Genomic DNA, 26,997 nt, shown 5'->3' on the forward strand with positions numbered 1-26,997 from the left:
AATAATTTAATGCTCCTTAACACGCCAGCTGCTCTTACCATCATCTTAGATGTAATCAGGCCTTTTGAAATACCTCAGCTAAACCGCTCTGCTATCTGACTGCACTGCAGGCACGAGGGATTTTAACTCAGAGCTTAATAGGAACCCATCCCCATTCTTCATTTTCTTTCTGTGTCAACATCCATCCCGACTGCAGTGTGAGCCATCGCATCTGAAACTGCTTAGTTTCTTGCAAAGGCAATCTTTTATTCTGTCAAACAGAGCAATCAGATGAGACCAATAAAAATCACAAGAAGAAGATATATGAGCTCATTTTTGGAAGAAGGAATAGGGAAATGTATTATGTAGCTATTTATTGTTAATTCAGCTACCTTACCAACAAACTCCAAGACACTGGATCGGTTTTCCTGTTATACAATCATGTAAATGTATTCATATGAAGTTGGTGCAACATGACTGCAAAAGGTAGCAGAAACCTCCCAAAATAACACAAAATAAAGGAGAAAACAATAACATTACAGTTTTAAAACATGAAAGAGATAGCAAAAATAAAACTGTATGTGTAGTTTGTTATTCAGTGGTTAGACAGTGGAAAGAGACTGCTAGGACTGCTGAAACTGCCACCTGAAAAAAAGAGCACTGGGAGAAGGAGCCTTGAAGAGAGCACCAGAAGAAATTTGCTGCCAATTCTCACCGGAAAATACAAGCCTGTTTTAACTTTTAGTTTATGTGTTTGATTTTTTTAAGAGATGAAACAACTGTATGAAAACAATACAGGAGCAAAACAGAAGAAAAACAAAAAGTAAATGTAGTTGATACAGTAGGTCTGTGGAGGTTATTCTGACTTCACATCAAAATCCAGCTCTCCAGTGTTAGATATGAACTGTGTTTCATGGATTTTCTTAGTCGTGAACTGTATTTTGCAGGTTGAACACCCACTCAGTGGAGCACCAGAAGAAACAACAAGCATTTGCCCACAAGATGCTAATTGCAGCAAAACAAAAAAGAATGAGTAAAGAAGCACGTGGATTGCCATTTGTAAACTGACAGATGCTTGATCGCATAGTGCCAACTTCAAACTTTTAGTCAGACTGTGTGAGTTTGACTGTAATATACGATAAACACACAATAAATCAGAACGCTAACATGAAGGGACATGGAAATATGAGTGTTGGTTACAGTTGCTGGCTCAATAGCTACAGTGAAGACACAATAAACACTCGAAAGTGGGCATTTAGCTTGTCCATTTTGGCACACATCATCCACAGTTGTCTGAGACTTACAGTAAGTAGAAAACAGTAAGTGAAGAGTTCAGTGCAACAGCTATGCTTAGTTTTTTTTTTTGTTTTTAAACTTCTCAAAATAGAAATTGCAATTGACTGAAAACCTGAGGCACTTTATTTTTACCTTTGCACCATCCTTCCTTGGTGTTTTATCGTGAAGCGAGACTAGTGGGCCTGAGTGCTGTGCTGCAATGGATATTAATACCCAGGGAAGGAGAGAGCGATAGTAGACGGTAGAGTTGGGTGTTGGAATTTAGTGAAGCTTTAAGGATTTTTGGGTGACCTAGACCCCTGGTACTGGCTTGAGCCCCAGTTTGTGGGAGGCAAGAGTGACACTTAATGAAGCTTCTCTGTGTGCAGCAGAAAAGCAAAGTCATACTTCTGTCACTCCGAAATGCTATTTGGAGTGCTGTAATGAGCGCATGGCATCATGCTGTAATGGCTATTTAGGCTGCTCACAGGGTCACTTTGGCTGAGTGCACTGTGATAAGCCACTGGCACAGGCCTGAATGAGCAAACTGGACAGCGGACATATGCTGAGCTACTGAAGCCAAACCGCAGTGTTGATACGCGTGGTTCACAGTTTCTATTATCTTCCACAATAACTCACTAAAGTAGACCCAAATGTGCACAAGCAGGTACAACTACAACACTGGCTTTTCAGCTGTGATAATCATTGTGATAATGTGAGAAAATGTAACATTTGCATTTTATTTGAGATAGAAAAGACTGAGATGTTATTTATCACACTGTAATTAGGAGAGGAGGTCTAATGATTAAACTTTAAACTACTGTGAAACTTCCACGACAGCAAGCATGATTATTCGGTAAGACACAAATAAATATGCATCTCAAATTAATCAGTGATACTTCTACACAGCAATATTCCTTAAATGCACCTCCAACTGTCTTTTGAATAATGTCCCCCACAAGCAAAATGTCAGAAGTGAAAGCTTTCCAAATGCTAACTGTGAGTTGCACAAGTAATAAATGCTGTCTCAGTGATAAATGGCAAAAACATTGTTGTTTATGTTTTGTTTTGTTTTTTTTAACTCAGCTGCGCATCCCAGAGAACTGCAGCTGCTCGTTCATTTACGCCTGTTGCCCTTGTTGTCCATTTTTAAATCACTCGGGTATTAACACAGAATATTCCAAAAGAAGCAGTGGAGCAAACTCAAACTGAGGGGGGAAAAAAAAATCAGAGGGTGGAAAGTAAATAGGGAAGAAAATGTAGAATTACTCTTTCCTGAATTTAAATCGAACACAACCAAGGTCTGACAACAATCAGAAACTGACAAACATCTCTCTTAATTAAATATTTCATATACACGAGGGCAAAACTCCATTATTAAACATAAAAACACTGAAAGTTTTTCACCCTTTTTTATTCCACAAGCACTGAAGTCTATATTTATACATTTTACCTATGTAGACATCCATATAAAAGCCTATTCAGGTTTTCATAGGACTGTGTGCTTTTACAAATTTTGGTAAGATCAAGAAGTGAAAATCTGCAGTTTATAATACTGAAGTGTAAGTAGAAGAAATTAACAGAAAACAAGTTAAAGGGGTTTATTTGAATTAAAGAATAGGGAGGGCCTGGAGGAAAATGCATAACAGGTAGTGCTACAGATGGGAAGAGACTACGCTCCATCTGGAGAGGTGAGAGGGCAACAAGAAGACCCAGACAGAGAGAGAAGACTGAAGGGCCCAAGGCTGAGGAAGCTACTCACAGGGAATGGTACGCAGGTACAGGTTGTCCCTAATCACCTGCTGGAGCTTATGGTCCAGGGAGCCCTTCTGAAACTGCAGACTGAGGTAGTGACGCAAATCAGTATTCAACACTTTACCTGGAGGGAAAGAAAAGAAAAGTTTGAGTTATGAATTCACACTGGACGGCCTCCAAACTACACACATTTTAAAAACACCATTTTGATTATTTACATTTAAAGACAATTAAAAAAGATAATCAGAAATTTTATTTTATAACCAACAATATTGGAAAGCTCTAATCAATAACCCCTGCTACAGTGCCCAAATCAAAAACACCACATGTTGGGACAGTAAATATTTACATCTGATACTATGTGATTAGTAGCACATAGTAGCATGCAAGTCTATGAAAGTTTTACGCTTCCAATAATGATCACTGTCATGTTTCATGCTATCATGCTAACGTAAAGAATAAGCCTTAAAGAAATAAAAATAGATTAATTTTTTTTTACCCAAGCTTTAGTTAAAAACTTTATTTTTGAAACGTGCTCGAGAATAATACACAGGTTACAGATACACTTGCAATAAACTGTGCAAAAGATGGACCTAGCTTCCAGATCACAAACAATAAGCCAATTTTATCTGATGGCCACCAGATGGCGATAGCACAGGTGCTATGTTTTAAAAAAGGAGGATTGGCCTTGGTATGCTCATTACATAACGGCTTGTGACCAATTAGCTGCCAGCCAAAGCACTTCACAGTCAGACACACCCCTCCTTGTCAAAAACGGGTTTTTGTTGTTTGTTTGTTAAATCAAGATCTCAAGGCTTTAACGCTGAACATCAGAAACCAATGGATGATGTCACTGTAGCTATGCCCACCTTTATCATCGATGAGTTAGACCCTTGAGATACATTTTTCCCCACCACTGTAGGTTCAGTCAATCAATGTAACCCATCAGACATACATATTTATGTAATTCAAGACCTGCTAAGGAACACTTTTTTTTTATTGTGTCCTCATTTGGAAAACCTTCTTTTTCACACAACTGTAAGTAAATGTACATAGTATGATCTCTATCCAATCCCGATCGGAATGAAACCTATTAGTCACATGATTAAATATTTATTAAGCTCTATCGTTAAAAATCCAGACGCATGGCAAAAGGCAAGAGCATAACATTAGCACTATTATTTCCTAGTAGGAACAGCAGTTTAATCCAAGTGTGGGGAGTGATCTGATTAAACATTAATTGGACAATTTTGTAGTAATAATTCAGATGCACTCACGACAAAAACAACCAAACAAAAAAAAACAAAACAGGAACAGAACATTAGGATGGCTGTTTTTTAGAAGCAAAAGAAAAGGAAGGAAAGTCTGAGAAAGAGAGTGCAGGAAGAAGATTTACAGTTCTTCTTAGAGTGATGGAATATCATAGAGATGAAGAGAGAAGAAAGAAACCAAGAGCAAAATCCTTTGTGCTTCTTTGCTACAGTTAGACTCTTCCACTGTGTGGTCTCAAGCTGTGTGTGGAGCATATAAGTTTCTTTCTGAAGAAGGGACACGCAGGATGTGCTTTGAATACGTCTTCACTACCACTGCGGGCATCAAAGCTCATTCTCTCCACCACTGCTTAGCAGGGGGTACACAATTAACCTGACGCTGCTGACTAAGGGAGTGGGCACAAGGATGTGATATCTACATCAATTGTCATGCCATTTGTTTGGCTTTGGGGTTTTTTCTTCTTCTCAAAAAACACTTTGACTTTGATCAGAATCAAGTCTTGTATTATGCATCTGTCCCTTTTTCTTTGCCCAAAATGCAGAAACGCAAGGCCAAGATGTGCCAATGTCTGCCAGAGTCTCTGACAGAAGTGGTGAAATCCAGCAGATGTCTTATCCAAATCAGGAAATGTTGACAAATCAAACACAAGTCATGCAGAAAATGACAGACTCCAAATGAGATCGACATTAAACTACTGTGGGGAGCTTAAGTCAGTCACGTCTTCCAGCAGAATATGTAAATATGTAATTTTACAAATTGTAAGAGCGATTCTCTTGTTGGCTCATCTGCTCATAAATATTTTGAAATAGTACTCTGCATCATTATTTTAATTAACAACTAAAAACTTTTTTTTGCATTCAAATGTATTCACTAATTTACAAAATACACACACATACGCATACAGACACATGTAGAAAATAAAATGTAGAAAAAAAAAATCCAACTCTCATAATAGCAAAGAGAAATATTCCCATAGTGAAAGTAATGATTTTTTTGTGGCGCATCCTACACATCCCACACTCTGTAAGAGCTTTTCCTATTCAAGAAAAACTTGAACAATATTTTTATGACATTTTCATTCGGAAGTGTTAAAGGAGAGCCGAGGCAGCTGGGGAATAAGACAAAATAAAAACCCACCTAATTCCAAAATATTGTAAATTAAATTCATTGTTATTCATTCCCTAAGGGGATAAAACAAGTAATGCTAGGACTGCAGATCAGCAGGATAATGTTGTCTTAAAAAGTGGTGGTGAGAATATTTTTTAATAAAACGTTTTGAATTTCTTGTTTACTGGATGCTCAACACAACTCAGTACTGTGGCACTGTGCTCTGCAGGAAGGCACAGGCAGGTTTTTGGAATTTTTGGGGCTTCCAGTCATCCTTCATGTACCTGCTAATTTGCTTAAGCTGAAACGGTACCGTAATTGCAGCATGTCAGTGGTACAAGTAAGTGCTAAGGCATGGAGAAGCATGGCTATCTATTATGTAACTCTATAGACTTTTTATTGGCACAATGAATGTAAGGAATTTAGGTCAATGAAACAAAAGCTGCCTGGCTTTGAATACACAACAAAACCCCACAAAAGCCACAAGCCTGCGGTCCATGTTCCCAGAAGCTATGAGAAATGAAAAACCCCAAATTCTAATAAACATAAAGAAAATACATCCCATCCCTCCCACTGGGTCAAGCTTGTGTAGATGGGAGTGATTACCCCTCCGCCAGGGCTTTTATCAAGCTTGGGAAACCCACCCCAAATCTATTTTCACACAAGGCCTTGGAAGATCAACTGGTTTCAGTGTGGACAACAGAGGGTACTAACCGATACCACAGAATTCCCGCAACTATGTGTAGATACAACGCAGGGTCAACAAAAATCAATCTCTTTTTCTCTCTCGTACTTACACACAAACACATGCAAATTACCTCCACTGCCCAAAGCAAACTCCTACTCAAGAGCCTCTAACAGGGTAGCCTTTGTGGCCCGCCTGTCAGCTTGCGTTAGCCTGCCACATCATATCTCCAGAGACAGAAAGAGAATGAGAGAAAGGGGGAGTGCAGCGACTCTCAGCTTCCTGCTAGGTTACTAGGCAGCACATCACTGGCCTGCCAGGGTAGTAGTACGAGGCATGTGGGACACAATGGAAGCCTTTGTGCCTTGTCATCCGGCTATTAGGCACTCTCACACAGGGGGAGTGTAGGGGAGCAGCTGGGGAAAAGGGGAACTGCAGTTCAAGGATGGAGAATTATTAAAAACAAAGGGAGTGAAGGCGGACAAGGTGCACGAAGTGGGTGATGTTTGCACGGAGGATTAATGATGATGCATGGGAACACACATGGAAACCTACCATGCTTGTCTCATTTTCCCTTTTAATCATTGTTCAACCACTCCATGCATGCCTGTGCCGCCCTTTCTGTGGAGATTCATCAGCCCTGGCAGATCCCCACGGGGCTCTTCACACCTATGTTTGAGATCACTTTCTGAATTGCTATCAGGCCTCCCTGCATCTCTCCTTTTTCTCTATTCCACTGCTAGCCACTTAACCTTTTATTTGCTCTAATAACAATCCTCTGCTTTCAATGGATGTCTGCATCTACCTGTCGCTATAGTGCCTCTTCACCTGTCTTCTGCCGCAAGGATAAAGGCAAATACAAGCCAAGCCTTCTTTTTGTATTTAGCTGCCATTAGTTTTCAGGTCACATATTGAGGAGCAGGAGGACAGGCTTAGCAGATGGGTACACAACTTTCCTGCTTTAAAGTGCACAATGAAATGCTAAAGCAGAACAAATCCTTTGTAATGTACTTTTATTTAGAAATATGAGGTGCTTCGGATTTTTTTTTAAACATAATTACAACAAAACAGAATAAAATCAAATGCCTAGAAGCATGCTAGCAGCACTGAGACTGTTTCTACATAATCCTTCATCACAATGCTAACACAATTTAGCAGGTATAATGCTGACTATGTTCAATTTCTTAGAAAAACTGTGTTAAAATGTACCAAATCACACAACCAGCAAAGCACAGTTGAGGATGACAGTAATGGGTTTTTTAAGCATTTCGTCTTGAAAGAAATAACACCATCAACTGAAATTTCATCTGGGGTAAAGTGTCTCACGACAATCCATCCAACAGTTTAAGACATGCCATTGAAAAAAAGATATAGGCTAATAATTTCATGTGCTGCCTATCGATTATCACTTTGATAGGCTTCATCTTCTAGTGACCAAAGTGGAACCAAGTCTAATAGTTTACGTAGTATTTTAATCATCAGCAGAGCAATAGATTAGCTGTTAATCTGTTGTTCAGACTGATATAATCATGAGAAAGAAGTTAGGTTGACTCAAAAAAAAAAAAACTCTCTTCAACTACAGAAACAAATAAGCTTCCAAACTTTCTACCGAGCACTCAGGTAAAACTATCCATCTTTGTTTGTCTTCTGCTAAAACCCTGCAGCTCGACTTGGCACACCAGCATGCTCTCGGTTCACCGGGGCCAAAACAATACACTTGCAATACAGATATTTACCCAGGCATCCAGTAAACAGGCAGTTAAATTACAATATGCTTGCATAGACACAATGCTCTTCCAAAATGAGAGAGGAAGCAATGAAGAGATGTCACCAGCAGGGATGTCAGTGGGCGTCTAATGAGGCAATTCTCTGACAGTAGTGCAGCTCCAGAAATGGTGAGAAAGCCCCTACCATCTGCTAATTACCACCTTGTTAGGTTCATTTGGCAACTTGGGACAATAGAATGTCCTGCCTCATTCTGTATGACAGGCAGACAGAGGAATCACCAGATTTTTGGAAACACGGTTGTCTATATTTATACTAAAAAGGTAAAGGAAAATGAAATAAACACTTACGGCTCATTTTGGTTTCCCTTTAGAGAGCAACAGGCATACAGACATGGTGGGTTTTACACCAGTGGGCTCATCTTTCAGTGTCATGTCTGCCCAATCAATGTGACATGAATAAAACCAGCATTTCTCCTTAAACACCCTTCTTTGAAGTTGGAGAGGTGTGGATTGTTTCTTGTTTTAGAACAAATCTTTCGCTCGTGTGGCCACTGTTTAAGCTGAGAGCTGTACTTTAATTGGCTAGAAAAGGGAGTCTGTGTGAAGTCAATTAGTGCTGCAAAGCTCAAGTGATTAATTGTGGATGGAGGAACACTTTGGGATGAAAAATGTTAGATGAAGGAAATCAATGTCCCCAGTAGCCCTTCTCCCTTCAGGTTAGATAGATCTCTCTTGAAATCCAATTAGTGGCACCATATCTTAACATAAGGTCAGACTGCACAGTGTGGGTGTTTTGGCTGTAAAGTAACTAATGGCCAGGTCAGAGACTTTTTTTAGACAAGATACATGTTTCAGTATTTCACCTTTTAAAATCAAGACTTTACAGAATGTTGAATGACAGGATTTATCGGCGATAAGTATCAAATTCCTATTGATAAGAGAATTGGAGGAAATGAGGTGCTGGAGAAGGGACTCTTCATGATATTATGTGAGCTTGGTGTGCCACAAGGACAGCATCATTATCCCTGCACCCTTGGCAGAAGTATGCAATGAACTCTTTTAGCAGGTAATTGAAAGGAATGGTCATGCTACAGATTGAATGCGGACTTAATGTTATAGGTTTATTATAGTCAGTGTAATAATCATCAGTGCACTTGGCAGTAGACACAGATGGTCTCCCAAAGCACTCGGCATTCAGAAATATATTCTTGGATTCGGGTGGCTTACTTGCAATTGTTGGCTGACTGTACTAAATATCCATTACTTACATGTTTGAGATGAAACTGGCTTAGTGCAGTCTTGGCTCATTTAACAGTCTACACCTATTATATTGATACATAGAGCATGTGTGCATGCCATATCAAAACTTCAGTGGAGCCAGTCAGTCTGTGTAGTACAGTGTGATGAATTCTTGCCAAATGAGGTGACTTCACATTAATTCAAAGTACCCTGTCCTCCCCAGTCAATAGTTAACCACATGCAATAAAAGTAACAAGCATTTGTTTTCCAGGCAGTAAGAAGTGACCTTGAAATTGTCCTTTCACACATACACACACACCTATCTATAGATCTATATCTATCAATCTCTATCTCTCTATAGATTTACACACATATACATACACATATACATACATGTATACAAAGCTACAGGCAAGCCTTTTTGGTTGCCTTTTGATTCTTAGCTGAGGCAGGGAGGCTAAGAACAGTCACAGTCACCTGACAGTCATCAGAAGCAGGTCTTCTCTTCTCTTCTCTCCTGTCCTATCCCCTTTCTGTGATATGGAGCAGACTGACAGATTGTGGCATTAAACTCTCCTTCACCCAGTATTTATCTCCAGCCACTTCTCTCAGAAAATGATTTCTTGGCCCTGCAGTCTGTCAGATCCACTGCAACTCAGTTGACACACCCACCTCTACTACCTATATGTGCATCAGCTATTGGAGGTCATCCATACCAAAATCCAGGAACAAACAGCTGTCCTGTATCCTATTAGAGATGCATTTGCTGCTGAACCAATATAACTTTTGATTACAGGTTATATTAGTTTGGTCCACACAGAAATAGCTATTGTTATATCACCTAATCCTACCTATGATTGGTGTTTCATGGTTTTACTGACAGCTTATTTTGAAGTTATCCAGTGATATATGTTGCCATGTTCTTCAGCTCAGACTTTTGTACAGATAATCATGGTTCCCAGAGGATGTATCCTAATCACTTTTAAGATTTTTCCAAACACCTATGGCAGAAAGCCATGAAATTTGTTTCAGATATTTGTGATTCCCACAGGATGTTTTTGGTGTAACCATGACTTTTTAACACAGTGGCAATATTATATAAAAACACATATTTTCCTTAACCCTTTAAAACAAACGTAGGTCCCAGCAGCCTTAGCTTTACTTCCTGTTCTGGGCTAATTAGTAAATGCTACAATTCTTCCATTGTGCAACACATAATGTACTAGTACTAGAACCAGTGGATTCTCAAAACCCAGTTCAACACCAAAATAAATTATTTATCCCATGAACTTAAACCTTATTTATGTATTTCTTGAAGAATTCATGTTTAAGAAGTTAAAAAAGTGAAATCACCAGCACAGTGATTGCAGATCATTTATTTAAAATGCTAATCTTATATTTTGTTTACAGAACAGATACTGAAATGTTAGAGTCGCTGCCGTGTAACCTACTAACATTACTGCAGATAACGTAAATTTCAGAATAACATAAGAAGGATATGGTTGAATGTTGAACTGTGAATTCATTTACTTTTAATTCTATGAGCAGATTTGGATGTTGATATTTTGGGTGCTTTGCTAAACTGGGAGAATTTCTTCCCTTTGGCTGAAAAGCACACCTTGAGTGAATAAATCATCACCTGCCTCGGGCTGCCTTTATGAGTCAGGTGAGTGACAGCATTATTGTGGCAGCTGCAGTTAATTGTCATCTTCCTCATACACTACAGTTTTTGCAGTGTCTGTGGGTGTCATTCTTCTTCAGCAAGTAATGACAAACTAGGATGTGCTGCCCCCCTCAGTTCCTGAAGAACTGCATACACTGCCTACAGTACCTAATGGTACAGAAGAAAGAAATTGGTACCATTGTGTTTTCAGAATTTTAGTATCAAAAAGGAGAGTAAGTATCAGTTTGGGATACCTAAGGTACTTTAAGGCTAATCAGTAGATGTCACTTAAATTGCAATGTTAAAAGGTACAGCTTTTGTAAGTATGTCTGTGAAGGTTCTCAGTCATCCAGGTCATCATAGTCTAAGGAGCTTGGAAAGGAAAGGACTTTAAGTTTCTTGAAGATGTTTCACCTCTCATCCGAGAAGCTTCTTCATTTCTAAGAGCAATTGGTGGAGAGTCCCAGATTTGAAGCCCCATGGGAGTGTTCCCAAGAGGGTCACGGATCCCCTATTGATCCTCTACCTAATCACACTTGAAGGCGAGCCAAGGTGTGAAAACAGGTGTGGGTCACAATCAGCCAAGGTTTCAGGTGAACCCATTGTGAAGCCTAGCCCCACCCTATCATGTGATTTACTGAAGTCAAAGGGCCCTGGATGTGAGCGGGCATCAAGGGATCTCAAAACTGGATTATAGATGGCAGACAGTTGGCATCTTAAACTTAAAGAAGCCCAGACGCTTTACTTTCCAAGCTTCTGTAAGTGCACTTTTTACTTCAGGTTGGCTGCTTTTTATCACTCTGTAGAGTGAATCTTACACCAAGTTCAGTGTATGGCCAAAAGCCTATGGAACACACTGTAAGGACCTCCTTTCACAAAGATTCAGAGAAAAAGCAGGGAAGAAAAGTCAACAACGGCAAACTTTTAACAAGCTGTAGAGACCTCCATCGTCCACTACAGCAGAGGACTCAAGCGTGCTTTTCCAAAATTACTACCAGGCAGCAGACCCATACAAAGATGACAGCAAGAGAAACAATGCATGGAAAAAGGAAGAAAAGAACAGGTTTTTAAACAAGGTGTCCTTTAGAAACTTGTTTGTTTTGATAGTTTTCATCTTCATTTCTACACAGCACTTTTACTCTTAATGCACAGCTTCAAAATTCTTACAGTGAGTCAAGTCCTCGTTGAGGCACTCAAATAAGATAAAAATTCTAGATAAAAATACAATGCACAACAGTTATGGAATGAAGGTGTGTGTGTGTGTGTGTGTGTGTGTGTGTGTGTGTGTGTGTGTGTGTGTGTGTGTGTGTTAAAAAGAGAGCCTTCAAACACATTTCTTCCTCGACCCATTATTCATCTTGCTGATCTACTATGTGGAGGCCAGAAAAGAAGTAGCTCCCTTCTGCACGCTACATCATCAAAAAGCCTTCTGCTGTTTGCTATCTTTGCGGTTTGAAACCTCCGTCTGTCTATTCACACACAGACACACGCATACGCCTATTATAGGCCCACACAACCCACAGACAAACAAAAGCGCTCCCTCGCACTACACGTGAGCATGCATGTGCGCACATGCACTCTAACAAATAATAGCTTCCAAAGGGGTTTAATGAGAAACAAGAGATCAAAGACCAGAACAATCTTTCTCGCCCCATCTCTGGGATAGTCATCGCTACATCTCGCCGCATGGAGAGGGAGACAAAGGGTTTCATTGTCATCAGTGGATCAGAGAGAAATGAAGAAGCGACAAGAGGAGAGATCGGTCAGCTTCCTATTGAAAAATGGGAATGAGAGGGACCAGATGGAAGGATTCTCATACAGATCTAGGTGGTCAAAACAACAACAACAACAACAACAACAACAACAACAACAACAAGAGTGGTGGATGTTGCAAATACATGTGATTTGCACCCTAACAATTATCAAGCTCCACCAACCACAGACATTTACGATTACAGGAGGAACTGGCGTACCAAAAAAATCCACGACAGGTAAAGGACAATGCACAAGATTTCCTAAAGTTGTAAAACACGTGCAATCTGTTTCTGCTTCAGAATGCACCAAAGCGGCAAAAGTAGCATCTGCAGCTCTACGGATTATAGTTCTACAGAGCAAGTAAAATGGTGCGCTCTTAGCCTCAATAACTTGGGCTGTCACTGACAATATGCTCCCTGATGCATCAGGGAGAACCCCAGGGAAACAAAAAGTCTCTCCGGCTTTTCTCCCTTTCTCTCTTTCTGTCTGACACACACACACTGATTTTGATTTTCATCAAAGAAAAAAAAATTCGACAAGTACTCTAAACATGTGGCAATGAAATGTATCAGACGCCTAACATTTTGTGTGATCGTGAGAATGTGGTACAAGAATTATTTACAAGGGATGTGTCATGACAGAGGAATTTGCCAAGTTCCTAAACTCTGGACATTTGGCGATGCGTGATTTCGTATGTTTGCATACAGTGTGTATGTGCGTGGGTGTGTGTGCGTAACGTTTGCCTAAAATGCCCTGGGTAGTCAGCAGTGATGTTTCGCATGTCTGCTAATAATATGCACAGCCAAGCAGAAGGTGTTTTGTATTGGAAAGCACCGCCCGAGGAGCAGCAGTTGCTGATTTGATGTGTGCATCTTGTTGCTTGGCTGACCCAGATGCTGTCTCGAGTCTCGACTCACATCTTCAAATGGCATGTTGCTGACACGGACACACACACCAGAGCTGTATCTGCATAGATTAGTGCTGAATCAATTACATTTATTAGTCAGTAAGTAATTACTCAATAATTATGAAAGCTATTTAAAAAGGGAGAGTACCAAGAACTAGGTGGTCTTTTATAATGGAAAGATGCATTTTATTTTTTATGCTTCATGAAATTTTGACCTCTTCTGAAGTCTGTAGACTTTTATTAACATTGAGTAAGCAATTATGAAGCCTCAGAGCCGATTCTGCATAATGAGTACTTATGATTTAGTTATTTTAAATATTTTGATGTGCCTTTGTCTGCTCTTGAGAAGGATTTTTAATGAAGAATAACAACTCATAAGAGTATTTGCTACTTAGCAAGCAATTTAGTCACGACTAAAGCAAAACCAGTCGATAGTGGCCCTTAGCTGGCTGATCAGTGCATCCCAAGTAAACTTCCTCAATTGAGGCAATCATGTGACATGCCGTAAAGCTTCAAAACAACAATTAAAAATAACTTTTGGTCTGGTCATAAGTGATTATAACCACATGTTTTACTTAGACACATGAAAATGCAGACTCAGTTTACTGTAACCTCTTCATGTACATCACTATGTCCTTGACTGCACCTTCACTCTTCTTCATCAGCATGTGCTGTCATGAGTAGCTATGGCTAAAAAGCAATTCCAGGTCCGGGGAATGATGTATCCACTATTTCTGGGAGACAATCACAACCTGATCCTTGTCGTCCATCTCCAGGAGGCTATGCTGGGAGGGTGTGCATGAAGAGAAACCACTCTCCTACATTACTGTCATTTATCATGTGTAGCAGCCTGGCTGCAGAACAGGACACTCACCTATCACTGAAATGAGTCAGCAAGTTGAACTTCAGTAATCTTAGCCCACCGCTCATCTTCCGTCACTCATACGTGCGTTTGAGGTGTGCATACGATGTGTGTGTGGAGGATAATTAGAATGATGGTGCAAGGTTGTTGTTTTTTTATAGCTCATATATACAAGTGTAGGTGTAACTTAAGTGTAGTCATGCCTACAAACATCGCTTGGCCACTAGATACAGATAATTCATAGACTAAATGTTTGTAACTCTTTGAAGACACACGAGGGGCTGCTCAATAAACCTGGTGTATGCCCTGGGAGGAGAGGGCAGCCACATCAGTCACACAAAGCAGATGAAAAGGTTATAGCAGCCAGATGCCAGCGAGCAGATATGAAGAGAATCAGAGAGGCAAAACCTCCCTACAGCTGCTGAATGTCAACTAAATATTTATCTCATGCCATTCTTGAGGCCGTCTCTGATTTGTATTCTTTCACTTCCACATAGCAGACATTGATTATGTTTAATAAATAATTCCTCCACATGACCGACAGACTGATGGATTAGGCATGATGGACGTGGTAGGGTGGGGCGAACTAGAGCATATCAAAATCAACATCTGTGTCCACAATGTTGTCACACAACCGACAGAAGTAGAGGTTGGCTGAGTCTGCCAACACTGTCTCTATAAACACTGCAAAGTATGTGGGGAGATCACAGTGTAAGAGGTGGGATCAAAAGGTTCTGAGACTGTTCCTGTTGTGCACCAGTAGAGCACGGCGTGATCATACACATGCAAAAATAACTGCTCTGGGATAGAACCATGAATGACCTCATTAACATCTGGATCTGCGTTTCACAGGTTTTTGTGACCAATTTCAGATACTCGTTTGTCTATAAAGGTCTATATAAACAGGCCTGGGATGACCTTCATGTTAACGGCCAAACAATTGTGTGCACAGTTAGTCTTCAAGACAGATGAAGAGAAATAAGGCTAGAAGCCTGACCATCATTTGAGATTTAAAAGGTTACCCACCATAAATTTGTGGGTCCAATAGCCAAAAAAAAAAAAAAGAGTCATAATGTAATCTTATGTAATGTCATAAACGTTTGGCGTGACTGACCTGAACTGTAATACATGCCATTATATAAACTTCTACATATACCAACTTTATAGGCTCACCACCCTTTTCCTAGACACTGGTTTAGCTCCAGGCAACTTGCATGTGCACACTGTATGGATATGTGTGTCTATGCATCTGTAGGTAAGTGTCAGACAGAGGGAACGCACATGAACAAATTCTCTGAAAATATGTATTCAAAGCGCTCCCTATAGGGCGCTTTGCAGTGGGACAGAAAGAGGCTAAGACCATATACCGAAAAGAAAACATACGTGTTTGTCAGATCCACCACCAAATATCACAAGCAGAGCCCTGAGCCACTTTATTAGAATCTTGAAGGTGCTTTCTGTCAGGCAAACAGTGCATGTGGAGAGCATGGCAATAATGACACCCAGCCTGAGTGAATGAGTCATGATGTTGTGTAGCTCAGGGACTGATCCAGTCAGAACTGATTTAATGGAGGCGAGTCATCTCCCAGTTGATATATACAGTTGGTCTCTGTTATTAATATTATGTCACAGAGATAGCTTGCCAGAACATTCCAGTGGGGGGAGGTGGGAATTTGTTAGATGATTCTTTCCATGTGAGTTTTCCAGCTAACACACAGCTTTGTTCTCAGTTGTACCAGTTTGCAGTAACACACAAACTAAGGCTAGATCATCCCTCTGAGAGCTAAACCTTACAAAGTATGGCGTGATTTCAATAATGACCTATGGGGTGAAGGGTGAGTCAAAAATCTAACTGATACAGCGGGCCAACATGGACCACACACCCCCTGTGTTATTTCAGCTAAATGTTAAATGCTGGAGGACACGACGACCCCAACCACAACACACCAACACACTCCCACTGACTCTCAATCATAATTATCTGGCTTATTTTTTTCACAGACGATCTTCTGAAGCATCCGACCGAAGATGTGCAACGCGAACATTACACATGGTTAACCTAAGGTCAAGAATGTGGAAGGGAGGAGTTTAGGACGAACACAGTCATGGTGACGGTTAAAAAATGTTTATGTTTGCAGGTCCATATGTAAAAGGTATACTCCTGTGTCCATCTTCAATGTGCCCTTGCACAGCCTGAGTTGGAAATGTGCTGTGATGAATTTGGAGACAAGCATTCCTTGCTTCTTTTGTGCTCTCCTCACACACTCCTCAATGTTTCTTTTGACAGCTGAAAGCTTCGCCATCTCTTACCGTGGAGAAGCATGTCTTACGCTGAAACAAAACAACTCTGCTCTTGTGTTTCAAGTGCTATGAAAAACAAGTTTGGTGCTGGCAGCAGTGAAGGGGCAGAGAGAGAGAGAAACCGTGTGACGGTGCAGAGTGAAGGCAGGAAATCCACTTTAGTGTGGATACCACCAGCCTTACTTTTCTTTACCTTTGATTTTTTCCAGTCTTCAGTCTTTGAGCCCAGAGCACAGGGGAGCTTAAGTTAGGGAACTTATTTCTTAACTAAGGGATTTCGTCTTAAGAGCTCTCTAAGTGGAAAATAGCAGTTATTATCCATCTGCTCGAAAAACAAAAAGCACAAAAGATGATTTTTGGTAATTAAATCTTTAAAAACCATCTCTGAGAGAAAAAAATAAGACCACACGCTGCAGCATATTGTTTGTCACATCTCTTATTTAACATTTTACTCTAACTTTTTGGTTTCCATTTAAAGACAAACACTTAACAATGTAACACTGGAGAAGTGAAATGCAGCTTAAAGGTGGAGTGTCACTCATTTCATGGGTGGGTGGAGGGCGGAGGAGTAGATGCAATACCGCCATTTTTGTTTGTGAGCTCTTCACATGTAACAGAACAGCCGATTACGGACAACAATCCCAGACTGAGAGAAATCCATTAGGCATAATAACTAAAACAGGAAGCGCCTTTATTGGAGCACGCATCCCAGAGAGTGAGGAGAATGAGGATAGCAACCATTTCTGAAGACAATGATAAATTTAATTAGCAGCGTGATACAACTGGAGGGAGATTCATACCCCTCTGTATGGTAATCCGCTTTCCCTGAGAATATTTCTGAACAGGATTATAAACGGAGGAACAAGCAAAGAGTTGGCAGCAGGATGAGGACCAGGCTCTGTGGCAGGACATCGTTCAGTTGATGCTGGGTTTTCCATTAGAGGGCAACTCACAAGAGGCTACTGCCAGCTGTCTGGGATAGTAGATTAAGTGAATCATTATGAAGCCCTATAGGAAGCCAGCACTCATGTCAGATTTGAGGAATCCAAATGGGACAACAAAAATGATTTAAATTGCGTATCCTCATCAAACAGTCTGTAAAACCTGACCACTCTCATATGGTGCAAACATTCTATTTACATACTTTTATACACATATAAATATATTAGCTCTTCACCTCAGGGGTTCACGTTGCTTTCAGTGTGACTGACAAGTTTGCCAGGAAGCAAAGGTGCGCGGTCTATTAGGGCCGATGAAGAGACTTTTGCAGCACAAACCATAATTTTCAATTATAATAGTGGATTAATGGCAATCAGCACACCCAGGTGGTGTCTGTGATTAGCTAATCTACAGAAGCATGCATAATGACATCTGTTCCACTCCAAACCTCATGCTAGCTTGTTGTGGTTAACATTCTGTAGCAAGCAAGGGATTGGGAGGAAGAGGAGGAGGGGAGGTGGATTTATTTCTGAGAAAAAAATAATTATTAGAAAAGTTCCCTAAATTTTAAGACACCAAAGGTAAGGCTAAAAGTCTATAACTTCACTAGGACCCACCCCCCTTCCCCCCCCCCCCAATCAATATACATAGGAGGGAGAACACAGAGGTCAATTACAAGCTAAATTGGCTCTGTTGGAATAGACTACATCACACAATATTTTGGCCTTCTCTGACCCAGAAGTCCCACTTGGGAAACGCCTGCATGTGTGCAAAAATCAAACTTTGTCACTTCAAAGACATTCTGCCACTTAATCAAGGCACCACTAAGCCAGCCCAATTATGTATTTTTTTCCTCTTTTCAAACAATTTCACTCATAAATGGACAGACAAAGTTAAACGCTCACAGCCAATCTTCTTAATAGGGAGGGAGGAAAAGCTGAAACCAGGCGCTAATTCAGAGGAATAAATACACTGTCAATTAGCCAGCAGAGGCGGTGAAGGAAACACCATTACAGAGCAGTTCTCATCACGCAGCCCTGCTCAGACTGAAGCATCACTCATTGTTGTGCTAACGACTTTTAACTAATTGTCTCTAGTTCTCAGGGCTGCTTTGACTTTGTTCACCATCTTTAGATCAAATGCAATGAAACAGTCCCATACGTGCACTGACAGTGCAATTAATCCACTATGAATTTTACAAGGCTTGAAGCTCTCTTCAATTTATGGTTCACTTCACTTATTATGGAAAGGCTTTTGACCCCTTGACTTCTCCTATTCTAGAGTACAGCATGAGAGTGTGGACTGTCTCATTCATAAAATGACATAACTGAAAATTAAGCATACTTCAGCTCCGGTTTCTTCAAACGCAGTAATTATATAGACTTCATTTAGCAGGTGTCAGGATTCAAAGCCTTTAGGACTACTGTTTTATTTAGTCTTAATTAGTAAGATTTAATTGGTTTTAGGGAAAACAACAAATAAATAACACAGCAGCGACAATTAAAGGGTTAAATTAAGCAACTAAAAACCTAGAAAAAAAATGTCTGTGATGTGATAAAGCTGTATGTAAAGATGTTATTCAATACATGGAAAGCCAGGAGAAGAATCTGGAAACAGGAGAGGCAAAACTGTTAACAAGGCCAGATGTTAATGTAGCTGATTTGTCCAAGACAAAAAGCTGGAAGGGAAAGGAAAGCATATCTGTCAGTCACCAGCCAAGATATGGATGAAATACTGCTAATCTCACTGAAAGATCTTAAGACAGAGACATCACAGACTGCTCCTAGAGAAAATATGGCTAACTGGATTTTCATATTACTCCTAACACATGGGTTTTACAGTTTGGACAAAAGCCAAATTAAGTGGGGAAGCACTCTACTCTCCTAGTGCTAACGATGGAAATACAGAGGGAGATTAATGAGTTCCCTTGTTGCAAGGCTATCCCATTTTAGAGAGCTAGAAGTGCTCTCTTAAAGAGGGGCACAAAAAAAGCTAGACAGACCAGCCGCTCTGTAAGCTGAACTGTAACATTAACATGCCCATAATGTTATTACAACCCCGTAATAAGCTAATGCATATTTATAACATTAATTCATCCATCCATTCAACTGATTTGGGCTTGTGCTTATCCCAAGAGCAAGAGAAGGGGTACCACCTGGACAGGTTGCCGGTTCATCACATTTATGCTTTCATTCACACCTTAGAATCACCACCTGACCCAGAGGAAACCCGAATACTCAGACAAAAACCATGCACGTACAGGGAGAATAAACCTCACACAAAAAGGTTGGTCTCGCCAGCTGGTCTGCAGACTGAAACCAAAGACCTCCTGACAGTCTGTCACCATCAGATGACAGTAATACTCACTGTTCCATCTGTGTACAACATATTGTCACATATTGTATTGCTATCAAAATATAAATTATCCTCATACTAGAATGTTGTATAGAAAATAAACTTTTGAAGAGGAATAAATAAAACTTATACTTCAGACTGAAAGTCAAGAAAACCTATCAAAGCAAGGCCCCAGAGCTATAAGACACACACTGACATGAAGTTGTCTTATTGATAAGTTGGATTGCAGTTTCCTTTTATGATCCCTGGGTCAAATAAAAAACTGCAAAGAAAAGGATCCCTCAGACTGATAAAGCACAGAGGAGATAAAAAGATTGCTTTAAAAGGAAAAACAGACACAGGTTGTAAACACTAACAACTGAGGGAGCAGCATTGCTATTCTCTAAATGTTGTTTGTCTGGGGCCATGCCAGGAGATGAAACAGCCAGTGATTGATGCCACTTATATTTGTCCTCGCCTCCTGCCCCTGGCACAGTCACACTGAGAATGTTTTCAAATAAACATAGGCTCAGATTTATGATATTGGGGCAGTGTTATTAAAAATGACAAAAGTGGTTTCAAGTTTTTGCATGAAAGAAATCGACACAGTAAGACAAGAAAGAAAATGGATCTATTTAATTCAGCAAGTCGGTATTAGGTCCAGCTTGCTTTAGGATGAGAATAATAATAAAGAAGAAAAAATAAAATAAAATAAAAAACACATATTGAATATTTACACGTTCAGTGCTATGATATCATTATCTGTAAAATCCTGCCTACCAACACTGCATAGATTCATCAAAACCCACATGGCATTTAGCTGTTTGGCATGCTATCTGCCTTCAAGCTCCATATAAATATTGGATGCTGTGCACAGAGCAAGAGATTCAGTATACTGCAAAGCTGTCTGATAGAGCAAAGACAAAGGAAAAAAAAAAAAAAGAAAGGAGCAAATCAAAATACAGATGTCAGAGCTGGCTGTCCATTTAATTGAGAAAAAGTAAGTCCTCAGTCACTTGTAAGAAACAGCCTTCAAGTACATCAGAGTTGTGACGTCAGATTCGTGCCAGATTGGTTTTCAGTGGTTTCATTACCAGGCGTAATTCAGGTCTCACAGCTGTTTGTGAGACGAAAGAAAGTAAAGCAATCAGTAGAGAGAAAAGCATCAATCATACTGATACCTTCTGGGGATTTCAGTCCTGGAACTGTGTGGGTATACTGCACAGGTTGTTTTGTCAAGAAGTAAAAGCGTTGTCACACACAGTTCTTCATTCAGCTGGGAATATATTGTTCTGCTGTTGTGGGACGGGCCTTCTTTTTTAATTCTATCCTGAACAGGGAGTGTATGTTCAAAAATAAGAATAACATTTGTTTTAAGGTGAATAAATTTTGTGTTTTCCTAAATCCCCAGTGCAAACACATTTCTGGAATACGACTCAATCAGCAACAATGACAGACTGTAGCTTTGGCAGTTTGACGTAGGCAGAATTATAAGATTCATATGTGGAATTACGCCTACTTTCAAATCAAATCAAATCACTTTTATTGTCACATCACATGTGCAGGTACACTGGTACAGTACATGTGGGTGAAATTCTTGTGTGCGAGCTTCACAAGCAACAGAGACTAATAAATATATGTACAATATATAATAGTATATGCATTACTGGATGTGTATACTAAATATGTTTCTCTACGTATGTGTGTGTGTGTGTGTGTGTGTGTGTGTGTGTGTGTGTGTGTGTGTGTGTGTGTGTGTGTGTACATATTTTACAAATTAAATAGAGTAAACAATAAAATAAAATATATAAAATATACAGAGGTTTGTAGTTGGATATTGTGCAAAACAGTGGCATTAATGTACAGTATGTAGTGATTTCTTTTCAACGGCGGAATAAAACGTACTTTTTAAACTGCTTTAATGTGAGTGTAACTTGGCTCTTTAACCCAATAAGAAAGTTCTTGCTTTGGGTGTAGTCACATTACTGTCAGAGACAGAATACCTAAGATTAAAAGTAAATTACGACATTTTAAAAAAGCCAAAGGCAAGAAACAAACTATAGTAGGTGCAAACTAAGGGTCAGGGGCTGTACAAACTGTACAAACATCTTTTTTCAGACCTTAGACCTTTTTTCACAGGGCACATGTAGACTTAGCAGGAGCATTAATAATGACTATTAAAATGTCACAGCTAAGCTTTAACAGAGTGACACTGATACAACCCACATCAGGATCAAAGCAGGTAAAGTGGACATGACCTATTAATCTGTACTTCACTCAATTTATATTTTTTCATACACCTCTGCTCTGCCCTCAGCCGCAGGGTTGGATATGACATATTTAAACGTAACACGGTACTGTAAGTACATTACATTTTTCATATATTTACATATGTATATATATATAAAATTAGAGTATTAATAACAGCAATAATAACCAAAGAGTAATGCTGTTATTTGCTTTATGCCAGTTTCTCATGAAGGATGCACAAATGATGGCCAGTGCTACCTCCTATTAGGTACAATATGGCAAAGACTTGAAAATACTAGGACAATTTCAGAACACTTGACCTTGATGTCTAGACCATTGAGATTCAAACTTGTTCAAGATTTATGTACATGCACCTGTGGTATGAATTTAAAAATCCTAGGTGACTTCCTTCTTGAGCTATCGCGTTCACAAAATCTTCTGAAAACCTGACCTCTGACCTTGATCTTGAGGTCAAAGTCACTGAGATTGGAACTTTGCTGAGATTTTAAGTAGATGCAGTTATGGTATCAGTTTGAAGATCCTGCATAGTCTTGTTCTTGAGTTGGTGCATTCACAAATTCGTGTGTCCACCCCGCCCGCCTGCCCGCTGACGACAATACCCCATCAGCCTCTTTCAGCTTAGTGGTCAAAACTTTTCAAACATGCCTGTGTTTAGCTCCTGTGGAGCGAGAATAGAGAAAATAATCCAAAAGGCTTGAAAAGCAGAGCTATAATATTAACTTTCATTTTTATTGCACAAAAGGAGAAGAATGTAACAGCAAAGTGCAAACTGTGTGAGTGCCAGAAACATCCACCGATACTTTGATGAAGAAGACACTAACATAAAGCTAATTAAAAAGAACTCCAATTCAGAATGGTGTTAAAGCTGAATGAAAGATGAGGACAGACAAGCAGCCAACAAACAGTGAAGTGGCACTGCAGCTTCCATTTCTACCTTTTCCTGTTTCTACAGCAGAGTCACCGTAGCCACAACATTTTTCTCTCAGGTTTGAGTTAATATTTAAACACTAAAAGAAACATCCTGTGTCCTCAACTGAATAGGGATTTGTGGCAGTGTGTCAGCATGTAGCCTAAGGTTTATATTGCTAACTGGTAATTATATGACAGTGCATCTCATGCCATAATGTGGAACGACGCAAAAAGTTATATTACAAGTAGTGTAGTGTAAGTATTTCCTTCTTACAGTTAATGAGTAATGTAGCAAATTACTTTTTAAAGAGTAAAGATAAATATGTAATACTTCCTTTTGAGTGACAACCTCAACACTGACCAGTAACAACAAACAGACACTGATGAAGTCAGACACAGCATGAAAAGAAGGCTCCGGGCTGGAGTTGGCATTGAAAAGGGTTTCTGCAGATGTTCAGACAATAAAATAAATACTGCACCTTGTATGAGAGTTGCCAGTTGGATTGTTATAGTATATCAGCTGAGCCATCAGCTGGCGTGGACCTACTGGAATTGTGCTTTAGCTCAACTTTGTGGTCTGTCTGAAATAATGTTATCATTAATTAGCTGAGTCAGCTGAGTTTTAAGATATATTTTTTAAATAAACGAAAACAGGGAGAATTGTTTTAAAGAAGACAAAACAACAGACAATGAACCAGAAATCTTTGGAACGTATGAAAGAGTTTATCCAGTTACTGTGCCCATTTTTACCACATACACAACCACAGATGTGGATGTTGTGTCCATACAGTACAAAAACTGCGTGCAATGAAGATCTCCAACAAGAAAAATAATTTATACAGTAGTAGCCCAAATCCTTAGAGTTTAGATGTACTCTTAATGCTACATTGATGATGTAACTGTAAGCAACAATTTCTCTGAGCTACAGAAACTCCATAAGACATCAAACTGTCAATATGACTCCTGCGATTCATTCGTACCGCAGACTGACCAAGTTCTTGACGTAATATACAACCATATGGACTCATTTCTCCTGGCTGTATATCGTAGAATGATTGATGCAGGAGTGGATGTAAATAATACACAGTGGAGAGTCTGTTGATGCACTTGAGGTCAATCAGACAACCCACATGCTTATAAAGAGGCCAAGATAACATCTAACTGCCCTAGAAAGCTTGCGCAATGACACTCCAATGCCATAATAACTATCTGGATGAGAACAACTGTAAAAGACCTTAAATTCCAGGCTTAACATCCCCAGGTTGTTAGAGTTTTCAGTGTGTCATACTTTGCAGGGGATAATTTGAGGGCAGGTCACATATAGCAAAAGATAACACCCTTCAAGCAGTCTCTTAAACAGGAGACTGAAGGTGCCCCTGGAGATTTTGGTAAATTTTCCTCTTAGGAAAACAGGCCAGTGACAGTTTGCGAGTATTCTGAGTGTTTCCATATAGGAACCAACAGGACATTACAAGATACAAATAACCATTTGCAGCATGACAATCTAGCTCTAAGAGGTGGACATGCTGAGTAACCTACTTAGAAAAAGCATTCACTGGCTTTTAAGAGGGGAAAAAGATAGTGGAGAAAATAATTAGTATGCTATAATTGAGTTCAAGCAGCTTTTGTCTGTACTATGAAAAAGATGAAAACTCTACTGTTCATTTTCAGCCAAGTTTTGGTTAATAATGTAACAGAAAAGCAAGAAATGCACAATGCACGAGTGCCATATGGTTTAATATAACAACGATCTCTTAACAGGAGAACGGTAGACAAACTAGTCTATATAAAAGAAATGTACTCTATTTTTTTTTACTGCAAATTAATAGTGCAAATTAGGCAGCAGCAGGCATAAGAACTGTAAAAGGTCACAAACAAAAAAACTTATTTTTCTTACCTGTCAGCGTCACAGTCGATTGTTCATAGATGAGGAGCCACATGGAAAAAAACAAAACAAAAATAAAATAATGTCAAACATGATTTGACAAAATGCATCTAAACACAATTTAATTTAAATTCTATAACAAGAAAATCCGATGGGAAATGTATATCAGCCTGCAATAATATAAAAACACCACCCTGTCCAAAGCTGATACTTAAAATACCACTGATACAGAAACACATATGCAACATTGCACTCCAAGAATAACAATAGTCCAAGTGTTAGTATTTGCTAAGTATTATACTTAGATGGAGACCGTTTAATAAATGTGCCCTGTGCGTAGGTACACATTCGTTACAGTAAACTGGCAGGCTGACATCAATTACACATAAATTGGAATGTGCATGTACAGTATTAAAGGTGCCCTGAAAAATATCCACTCGATCAAAAGCAATTCAGGGTACCTCTGAGTAATATTGCATTGTTATGGCAACAAACTGAATCAAAGACAGTCACCTTGAGAAGGCACAACTTTGTGGAAGTTTGTGGAAACTGTAACTCTTTCCTAATATCTGGAAAAACTTGGGTGAGAAGAGCCACAAGAAATACTTGTCCTATTTTCGACTTTGCTTAATGCATCAAAATAGCATACTGCTGTTGAACTGCTCCACAGTCACTGTCTACAGTGACTCTCTCCTGCTGTTACTTCCAGAAACCTCACTTTTAGAAATACAAGCGGTGACATCACATCTGCAATATTTTGTATTGACACGTACTCATTTTGTTTGCACGCTCCTTTTGGAAAAGGGAACTTGATCTTTGTCAGATAAATATTTTTGGCTGAAAACATGGCACCTTGAGTTTCAATCACCAAGAGCTTTACAGTTAACGCTTTGTCATATTTTAAGAAATTCCTTCAAGACATTCAGCAGCAAATACGTCTGTTAGAATGGGATGGCCGAACGTCAGCTTGATGTATATATGAACAAGACCAAAACATAATGCCTCCGGCAACAGCTGTCACCTGCACACTGGCAAAACCCATTACTGGGATTCTCTGCTATAAAAACTCTGCGCTTCATGAGTGTAGATGGGGTAGTGAAGCAGAAGAGAGAGGGTCTGTTATCTGTCATACAGTGGTTAAATTGTTTTCAGTCTCTTGCTCAAGACAAGTGATCTTGATATTACTAATGTTTTCAGCACTCAAAATCAAAAAGAATACACGTTACCACATCTACTTCTTTATCCTCTGTGAAGTCACCCCATTTGTAACCAAAAAGTCTTAATCCTAAAATCTGTCATGTTTCATTATGAAGTGTGTTTTTTTTCCAGGTCCCACTAGTGAGACAGATATTAGATGCTACCTTTCTCTGAACCTCAAGGGTTTCTGTAGACTTGCTCTGTGGTGTGGACAGCTCGGAACAATCAGTCAGCCCGCAGACAGCTCCTGCTTGTCATTACTCTTCGTAAGTCAGATTGTAGAGGGAAAGATTTTTTTTTTCTTTTCTAACCAGCAGGCATTCTCTGCACACTCCTACTGGGGCCACTGGTCCCCTATCCATCTGCTGGCTGTCCCTCACACACATTAATTCTGCCTGTCCCCAGGTGGCTGCTAGTTGGTGCAATGTGATTAAGCTCAAATGAACCACCAGGAATAAATAGAAGCCTGAACCCCTCAATAGAGACTGGAGATAGAGATAGACCGCAAGAGAGGGAGAGCAAGAAAGAAGAAGAAGAAAGAGACGGAGAGAGACAGAGAAGAAAAAGCGCTGACAGATCTTTCCGATCACAAAGTATGAGGAACTGTTTGTCTCTGTGGAATCCAAACCAAGGATAAACCTTTTTGACAGTGAAGCAAACTTAATCTTACGGGTTTCTCGCAGAGATGAGGTATAGTAAGAGAAATGGCTGCTGGCAGCTGCTTAAATTCTGATTAAATTCAACAGCCATGATGGAGGAGTTTAAATGAATTTACCTATTTAAGCTCAAAAACCAGTTGGAGATGCATTAGTCACACACGGTGTTTAGATTACATGAATATTCCATACTAATTAGAGGGTATGGTGAATCTTACGAGAAGTGGGTTCCATTTGAGTATGACTAATTCACTAATTTCTTTAATTAAAATTTGTTCC

At 39.6% G+C, this 26,997-nt stretch overlaps 1 protein-coding gene across 2 annotated transcripts in view; it reads right to left on the reverse strand.

Annotated features, from left to right (window-relative positions):
• Positions 1 to 26,997, reverse strand: part of magi3a (membrane associated guanylate kinase, WW and PDZ domain containing 3a) — a 108,029-nt gene that overhangs the window by 36,837 nt on the left and 44,195 nt on the right. For both annotated transcript variants that reach the window (XM_086276984.1, XM_086276985.1), the window contains exon 2: positions 3,017 to 3,133. In XM_086276984.1, coding sequence (XP_086133110.1) covers positions 3,017 to 3,133 — 117 coding nt within the window. The remainder of the gene's footprint in view (positions 1 to 3,016; positions 3,134 to 26,997) is intronic.

Source organism: Aulonocara sp. 'chitande type north' Nkhata Bay, linkage group LG20, assembly GCF_057382095.1.
Source record: "Aulonocara sp. 'chitande type north' Nkhata Bay isolate Kocher_YH1m ecotype deep benthic linkage group LG20, A_spYH_male_GT1.1, whole genome shotgun sequence".
NCBI classification, from domain to species: Eukaryota; Metazoa; Chordata; class Actinopteri; order Cichliformes; family Cichlidae; genus Aulonocara; species Aulonocara sp. 'chitande type north' Nkhata Bay.